Source organism: Alosa pseudoharengus, unplaced genomic scaffold, assembly GCF_046254945.1.
Source record: "Alosa pseudoharengus isolate Yale_2024_CS ecotype anadromous, Long Island Sound unplaced genomic scaffold, YU_APseudo_1.1 YU_APseudo_1.1_scf_13, whole genome shotgun sequence".
In the NCBI taxonomy this organism is placed as follows: Eukaryota; Metazoa; Chordata; class Actinopteri; order Clupeiformes; family Clupeidae; genus Alosa; species Alosa pseudoharengus.
In genome coordinates this window covers 19,471,413-19,480,355 of record NW_027468598.1, presented here as the reverse complement: position 1 = coordinate 19,480,355, position 8,943 = coordinate 19,471,413, and the positions used below count along the sequence as shown (strand labels likewise).

At 43.5% G+C, this 8,943-nt stretch overlaps 1 protein-coding gene across 1 annotated transcript in view; it reads right to left on the bottom strand.

Moving 5' to 3' along the window:
* Nucleotides 1–1,338: 1,338 nt before the first annotated feature.
* The window catches only part of LOC143121795 (FRAS1-related extracellular matrix protein 2-like), an 81,488-nt gene continuing 73,883 nt past the window's right edge, over nucleotides 1,339–8,943 (bottom strand). Inside the window, exons 17-24 of the mRNA XM_076282391.1 lie at nucleotides 7,334–7,526; nucleotides 6,861–6,965; nucleotides 6,555–6,682; nucleotides 6,219–6,353; nucleotides 5,930–6,056; nucleotides 5,256–5,443; nucleotides 4,862–5,008; nucleotides 1,339–4,100 (exon numbers count right to left, since the gene is read on the bottom strand). Coding sequence (XP_076138506.1) covers nucleotides 3,534–4,100; nucleotides 4,862–5,008; nucleotides 5,256–5,443; nucleotides 5,930–6,056; nucleotides 6,219–6,353; nucleotides 6,555–6,682; nucleotides 6,861–6,965; nucleotides 7,334–7,526 — 1,590 coding nt within the window. The 3' untranslated portion in view covers nucleotides 1,339–3,533. The remainder of the gene's footprint in view (nucleotides 4,101–4,861; nucleotides 5,009–5,255; nucleotides 5,444–5,929; nucleotides 6,057–6,218; nucleotides 6,354–6,554; nucleotides 6,683–6,860; nucleotides 6,966–7,333; nucleotides 7,527–8,943) is intronic.

Here is an 8,943-nt window from a genome sequence, read left to right as displayed (position 1 = left end):
GGAAATCGTGAAGGCAACAAATAGGAGATTAGAGGAGATTGTGAATTTATCCGGTTCTCACTAGCCTACTGTAGCCTACTGTTATAAACTATGAGATCACTATGACATAGCTGCACTCACTGTGATTTGGAAAGTGGACAAGAATATTATGAAGACTTGTCTTTGCCTTGTGAAATGGAACTTGTGAGTCTTGAAGTATTCAATAATTTATTTACATGAAGCACATGATATGCCGATTGAAACGCATTCCACTCAGCTAGCTAGGTGGCTACTGGCTGCAGGGTCATAATTCACTTTTAATTGCAAACAGAAAATGTCAAGCAAGCATCATGTCATACATGCTTCTCTTTCCAAAGGAATGAAAGCTGTTTGTGCCAACTTAATATCATGCTTATCATTGTTAATATTGTGCTACATGTGGCACAAACAATGTTTGAGTTTGTGGACTAGCCATAGGCTATATTTGAACGGAGCTGGTAAAAAAAGATCATTATGAGAACGTGTGGACAGTGGCACACAATGACACAATGGGCTTAAAGTGACAGTGCACCATTTACAAATGAGATAAACAGCATCAAATGTGTAGTATTTCTTAAGAAATTAATACTTTAAAACAAAATTACTGTCATTATTATCTTTCAAATAATATAAAAGTGTTGACCTTGGCTTCCCTTATGAGTCGGCACTGGCAAACAGCCTAATAAATTGTTTGCAGGCAAATCTGTGGCCTAGCGCAGTGAAATGCCATCAGTCAAATTATTACTCATCCTTACAGTGGGCTCCGCAATTTGGAAAAACAATATATATATTTGCAGCTGTGCTGAGTGTCATGTAGCTATCCGTTTTGTACAGATTACTCAGGTATGCACATGTGTATATTACACAGGTATGCACAGGCATATGTCGTAAAAGATTACAAGACAGAAACATATTTTAATCTGTATTTATAAAAAAAAAATACTGTGGATTAGATGGAAGTGCTAAAATTATGATCGATAGTCTAATAATGGCATTATTAAGTGAAGAGTACCTGATGACTTGTTCAGGACTTGAAAAAGATTGGGACTTGGACTTGGACTCGACTTGGCTTTGATGTGACTTGGACTTGGACTCGACTTGCCCTTCTCTGTATTTACTTGGGACTTGACTTGGACTTGACTGCTAAGACTTGGGACTTACTTGTGACTTGCCAAACAGTGACTTGGTCCCACCTCTGCTATCATCCATAAATAGACCCTAGGTTGTTATTAAACCGGAGTTTCCCTTTAAGTCTTGTCTTATGTATGGTTTATCACTTATGGTTTATTTTTGAAGATCTACTTTAGAGATTGTCCAACATATTGAAAAAAAAAAACAACTTTTATTTTCAGACCAGCTCAGCAGTTTGTTTTACAGTGACAGTACAGAGGCATGTATCATTGCCAAAAACATCCAGACTGTTGTGCTTGCCATTAATATGTACATACTGAATACCGATACAAGTGTAAAAACTCACTCAGGCGACAAATGTATTCAACTCAGTCCAATAAACAAGTATAAAATATGAGCATGGACCCAGAGAGAGCTGTTGAATGGGAAGGCAATAATAGACAACATTAATATGACATTAGAGGAAACAAAATAAATCATATTACAACAAGTTGCATAGCAGTAAAACACAACATTTTGTATTGTTTACAAATCGATTAGAGCCGCAAATGTGCAGTTACCAGGTGTGACAAAAGAAGCCTGAACTTTAATACTGTTGCAGAGTCCAATAGCGCTGCCCTTGAAGGTAATTTGAAGGTCATATATGTCTTGCAGATATCTGTGTGTGTTTGTGCATCTTTATGAAAGCACAGGTAGTGAAGAGACAGACACGAGAGGGATTGGATGACAAATGCCACTCAAAGCCTGTTTCGAAGGCAACTGTGAATCAGTCCGCATTTCACAAATGACATGATTGACACCTATCATATATCTAACATAACAGATACCTAATCTGATTTTATTCATAAAATAAATAAATACCCAGGTCAACAATTCAATAAGGACAATATCTGCTATAGTTATCACACAAGTTGCAGATGACAGCAAACAATGCATCAATGAGCAATTGATGGTTGCTACTGTTCCCTCTAACCTACGAGACCAACCCCAACCAGTGTAGTCAAGCCAACATGTTTTATCAACATGTTCACATATGTTTAAAATATATTTAGATACGCTTTGGAGAGCAACGTCATGAGGCTATGCTTACAAGACCACTCTGGCATGACTAAAAACTGGGACACAAACCATGTCCTTGTCCACTAGGCTACCTACAGAACACCTTAATTAGACGCATGATTTCTGTGGCATAGGGTATGATAATATCATAGTAGTCTAGACTAGATTAGATAAAGCAGGATCACGTGCCTGGTTGATCAGGAACTGCTAGAGCAGACCAGGCCAGCTGGCTTTCCAAATGGACCCCACTTGTAACAAATTTGGGATGGCAGGCATTGATTAAACCATACAAGAAAATGCGAAGTGTGCGCAAAGTGCACATGAAGTGCGAACAATGAGACAGAATAACTGGAGTGTGTGTGTGTGCGTGTGTGTGTGTGTGTGACACCATTTGTGATTAATGAGTACAGCATATAGGCTTGCTGTGGTAAGGTACAACTTCACTAATTTCATTCAAACCATCTCTGTGTGCTTGGATATACCTGCAGATAACTGATATTCATTGTGATTCATAAAATGCATGCAAAATCAATCAATGACTGTAAAGAAAAGACAAATAAAAATGTTCAGTTGTGTGCACATCCAGTAAAATATGATTATGTGAACTAAGGAAACAGTTCCTGTTTGACAATAAACCGTGTGCAATAATAATAATAATAATAATAATAATAATAATGCAATTCATGTATGATAAATAATTGAGGGCATTGGAGAATCACACAAAGGAATAAAACAGAGTGTAACACCTGTGTAGCATTGAGGTTGTAACTTTAATGTGTCCTCGTATCTCCTCACTCAGTCGTCATACCTCCTCTATCAGATATGATAGAGGTCTTCTAGCACCTTTGGATCAAAAACAAACGTTTCTTTATTTGGATGATAATACACCACAGACAAACAAAGCCAAGGACCTCTTCTGAAGCAGACTTACCATTAGCATGAGGGTTAATATGCTGTAGCATTGAAAACATTAAAAAATAAAAACAACAAATGTGACAGTTGAAGTGCTTCAGTGTTTCAAGTAAGCTTTTCCGAGTAACCCAAAAACGTGTCAGTGAAGCTGAGGACCGACTTTGGGAGCCATTGCAGGGTTCCATTTTGTTTCACTATTCCCCCTCCCACTCAAGTCCAAATAGGTAAATAAGAGGCACTTGCACAAACCAAAAAAACAAAACACACACACACACACACACACAAAATGAACAGGTATAAAACAAAAAAGTCTAAATGAAACAACGGCGACGTCAACAAAATGCATCAAGGTAGATGTCTGTGCCAGGTGTGATGTTCTTTTTTTTGTACTGTGTCCCGTTGCCCCCGCCCCCTCAGACCTCAGAGCTGTCATCACTGGTGGTCGGTCCCCGCACCACCATGGGCTCTGTGCTGCTGGATGACCGCGGCGCGTCACCAGACATCTTGTCCTCCTGCTTGCTGCGCGACACCATCAGTGCCACCACGGCCACCAGCAGCACGGTCAGCAGCACGCCGACCACGATCCCGATAATCATGACCACCCGCTCGTCCTCTGAGTCTCTCTGGTTGACCTCCTGTGGGAGGGCCCCCTCGCTCTCCCGCGTCTCCTCCCCTGCCCGCTCACCGCCGGCCGGCTGCCGGGCCTGTTTGTTCTTGGAGCGGTCCAGCGCGATGTGGAGGATGTTGGTGCCCCGGTTCTGGTCGGCTCCGATGTCCTCAGCCACACCAGGCAGACCATTTGTTGACCTCCGTGACCTTTGGCCCGCGGGGAGAGCCAGTTTGGAGGTCGGAGAGTGGGAGTGGAGACTGGAGGTCAGGCTGTGGTACTCCAGGCTTCTCTTGCCGATGCCACGGTTGGCGTTGTCTCGTGAGCGGACAGTGTAGATGGTGTGGATGTACCACTCTCTCCCAGCAGACACCTGGACATGGCGAAGTGGGGACAGAAGCATTTTATATGATGTTACAAACCAATTTGCCATCACTGCACAAGACGTCAATCAATTTGACTGACTGTAGGTGACTAAACCCAATGACTTAGTGACTAAAGAACCATAGAGCTGGTTCAAAAATAAGATGTATAAGAGCAAGCTAGAGGAATATATTCAAATTACATATTTCTACTGTAATGAAAGTAATCAGCATTCTGCCCTCATTAATGCATTAGAGTTCCTTGGAAATCTTGGAAATCCAACATGGAACTTCTTCCAATTTGCATTAAATAGTTTCTTTAATACAGGACCAATACTTTAACTGGACCAGTTAATTTGTTCTACATATGGGCAAGTGTCTTGGTTAAGATTGGTTAGATTGGACAGCACTGCATATACCCTGTAGAGGGAGCTGTTGCTCTATGAGGAGAGCTCCAGGGTGATCACAAGTACAACCCACTGAATAATACTGTAATCTTAGACAGTTTATTCTTCTCTGGTATCTTCTTACATTTTTTTAGAGGTGAGAATATTTAAAAAATTTTTTTTTCTAAAACTTGATAATTTATAGTAAATAGTGACATTACAAAGACACTTCAAAAACATAATGGATGGTCAACCCATGAAAAAACGTAATGAAGTATTTTAACAAAAAAGAGAGAATTGCATACTGGGAAAAATCTCAAAGTACAGACAAGGTTCTCTACGATATAGAAAGAAATGCTGTGAAAGAAAACAAGAGCAGGACACACCTGGAAGAGCGGTGCAGAGTCCACTCTGAAGCCGTCGGAGCCTGGCTGCCTCACAAGGGGCAGGGCGCGGGGGTCGTCCACGGCCAGCAGGGCGTTGAAGCTCACGCTGCCAAACGTCCGGGCCTGTGTCTCCGGCTGGGCTTTGTCCTGGACAACACAACACAGCGCACTCACACACACTCTAATCCACTTCTGTTGACTCGCTCACTCTCTCCTACTGATTCTATTTGCTTCAAGGCGATTTCATTCAGGCCAACTTAACCTCAATTAAACATTATTCCATAAGGCCCTGAAGAGTGAGCCCAGCCGGGCTTGACTCCATTTGATTTGCTGCAATTCGATTTGGTTCAGCTCTGGCTGTACCAATCAGCTCATTTATCTCTTCTCAACTCACCAGGATCTTGAACCTGTAGAGCAGCGAGGAGGCGTCGGCCAGGCAGCCGAACTCAAAGTTGTCGGGGTTGTACTTGGGCACGTAGCCGTCGGCGCCCGTGCACAGAAACACTTTCTCGATGTTGCAGATGAACGAATCGCCCAGGTTCTGCACGGGGTCCACCATCACACGGCCGTAGATGATGTCACCTGCAGCAGAGGCCAGTTATAGTGTAAAACATTACTGCTGTGCCTGCCAAGCTACAAGCACAGTGCATTATGTTGGTGTAATTCACTGCAGTAGCACTGCTGAATACAGCACATTTAGTACACAGCATAGGCCATTATTGATAACCTGTTAGAGAGCTGTGATGTATTTCTTTTTGTTGGAGAATGCGCGCATATTGCAGCTATAGTCAATCAGACTGAGGAGTAATGAGCCCAGTAGAGAACTCCTTAGTGCTGGTGTGTTAGTAAAAAGCTGAAAGTTGAGTAAGTGTGTCGAAATGTAAGCTGACAATGTGTCATGGCCATATAAGGCTTAGGCACAGCGCTTAACCATGTTTATGGAGGGTTTTAAGCTTGAGCTGAATGAACGAGAGATTGCAGAGCATCTCAACAGAATGGATATGAAAAAAAAACAGTGAGAGTTCTGTCCGCTGAAGAAAATGATGCATGCTGGTGTGTGATAAGTACCTTCTGTGAAGGCGGTGTCAGTCTCCTGGCCGAAGCCCATGGAACCGTCCGACAGCCACAGCGTCCGCTTGGACAGCAGCAGCATCTGAGTGTTGAGGCTGAACTCCGCCGCCACCGGATCACTCACCTGTGGTCAATAATACACAAAATTCATGAAAAACAAAACACACAAATAAGCACATATTTAACCATAGGCACATAGACAGCCAGACAGCAAACAAGACAGTACATAGCACAGTGTCTCTCCTCCCCTAAAACAGCAAGGCGGAGAGAGAAGCACAAATCGCACCTGCTGGAAGCGGATGTCGAGGTCAAAGGTGATGGGCTCCCGGGGGTTGCACACAGGTGGGATGGTGTACTGCAGACTCGCTGGGGCCGTGCACGGGACCAGCTTCACTGTATATGTGCCGGAGTAGTCACGAATCTGGAGCACAGCGAATCACAGCAGCCATGTCAGCTCAGGATAAATGTCTGCTTATTTCTGCATGTCCTCAGCAATACTCCACACAGGCATTATCAACGATAAACCATCAAAAAACTTAAAACACATTCAAAACCAACCAAACTTGTAAATAAAAAAATCATATTATGCAAAGCTCAGTTGGTATGTAGAAAGGTTCCTCACAGAGAAGTCGGAAATGAAGGTCCACTGCTGCATGGGCTGGTTATAGGTGGGCTCACTGCGCACAAGGGTGAGGTTAAAGGTCACGCCAGGGTGATCCGGACACATGACCATGGAGGACAGAGAGGATGCTGGGAAATCCAAAAAGATATGAATGAATAATTTAACACGATATCAGCTCAAAATACGATTTTGACAAAGAGTCCGAAGAGTTATGATCCAATGTTATGCATGAGTGTTTGTTGGTGTGAGAATGTGTAGCTTCTGAGTGCTTGACTGTATTCATGTGTTTGAGAAGAGTAAACTCACCTGAGTGGGAAACAACAAACAGACCCCTAAATCGTGCCTCTGTGCGGAAGTTGACTACCAGGCGACCCTGCTCATTGATGCGCATGCTGGTGGGGTACAGGGCCCCTGAAACATCAAAAACATAACAACAGCCTCAGCTTCAATCACTGGATTAAACAGTCTGCTCTACTGAGCACAGCTGATTCAGCTGTATGTGCGTTTTGCCAAGTCAGTGATATATTCAGCTTCATCAGACCGGAGAGTTGAGACCGGTAAAAGCAACAGCCTGTCACAAACATAATCCATCACAGCTGCCCCTCTGTTTCTGTGTAAGTGCGTAAGTAAGTCAATATTTATTTATATAGCAAATTTTCTAGAGCACAGCAAAGCAAACATTAAACCATTAAATAAAATCGAACTGAACATTAGATGTAAACATCTCTCTTTCCTCTCAGTCATTTTCCTCCTGTCGTTCATCTCCTTCCTCCACTCACCCTGCAGCTCTGCTTCTGCTGGGCTCCCGATCCCGTCCTTCCACAGGATGGCCGTATCGTAGACGAAGGTGAGCCGCAGCTCCGACTGCAGGTCGAAGTGCTGCCAGCCGCCGGCCCCTACGGGCGAGTGGAACACGTAGGACACGTGCAGCGGGACCCGCAGGGTCACATAGGACTGCACCAGGTTCAGCACCTGAACACAGAGAGGAGCAGTAGCAGACCAGTGAAATGCAGATCCTGAGACTCATTTAACAGAGTATATGGCATTAGCAGTATATTAATATTATATACATTCATATTATCTAATTCAATTGTTTCATTATTTAGGCCTATAATATTGATTCACAAGGTTTGGATCTGCGATCTGAACTCAGCAATTTAGTTTTCTAAGTAAACACATTCAACACAAAAAAAAATGGCCATTGGTAAAACTGTGGTATTTTAATGGAGTAAAGATGAGTTCATGAAAGCAGAACATGTTCCTGCACACATCCTGAGAAATGCAAGAGCAAACATTCTCCAAATTTATGACACCAATCAAAGGTAAAAAGGGAGTTTGTTATGAACTTTTAAGTGGAGTAATATAGCAATTTTAGAGACCATTAATGCACATTACACTTTAATTCAACCTCTTGTAAACAACTCGGTGAAGTGCAGCAAGGAGAGATCTCTGGGCAAATCTGTTTATCAAATGAGCTCACCTTCGACTCTGGAAGTCTGGATTTTACCTTCCAAACATTCCGGAGTGATCTGTGCTCCTTTGCACTCAAATAAACAAGTGTGTACATCCATCACACATGAACCAGTTTGAAGCACACAGTCCTCCTCAGCAATTAAGAATGCAGGTGCACATTTCGTTGTCACTGATGTGGATGACTGATATTTGTCCTAGACTTGCTCTTCCTAGTGTCGGCAGCGACATGATCTGTGGGGAGGCTCTTATCGTGGGGGTATCTGACGCGACCTGTCGGGGAAGGCAGACGGGTAGGCATAGCTCACGTCGCCGGCAGCCTCCTGCGAGGAATTTATGCGCCAGAGCATCCCTCTCCTACTTGACCCTTGACCCCTCCTGGGATGTGCCTGCGTTGGCGGTGGAGTCGTGCAGAGGCAGGCCTCCCTTTAAGCCCTGGGGGTGCCGGGTGCGGGGAGAGCAACGGCATTCAGCGCGCGCGTGTGTGTGTGTGTGTGTGTGTGTGTGTGTGTGTGTGTGTGTGTGTGTGTGTGTGTGTCAATAGGTCCAGGGGCCATGGAGAGTTTAAACACAGATGTGTGTTGCAGGCTGACTCCTGCGTGTTTTTACTGAGACCGAGGGGTGCCTTTCTGGGCTTTATTGTGTTCTGCTCTGTGCTGCATGGGGCGTTGAGATTGGAAGGTGGTATATAGTTTTCACTCTTGTTATGGGCTCTTCTACTTTTGGCAACTTTTCAGAAAATCAATAAATATGCTTCGCAACCATCATGCTGTGTTTTCTAAGTGCCTGAGGATAATAGAAAATTGATTTCAGCTAATGCAATTGGATAGGGCTGAAATGAAACGAAAGGATCTATATCAGGGCAAGTCATATATCCAATTCTGTTTGTCAGGTCCAAACTCTGGTGCAAACTACAAGA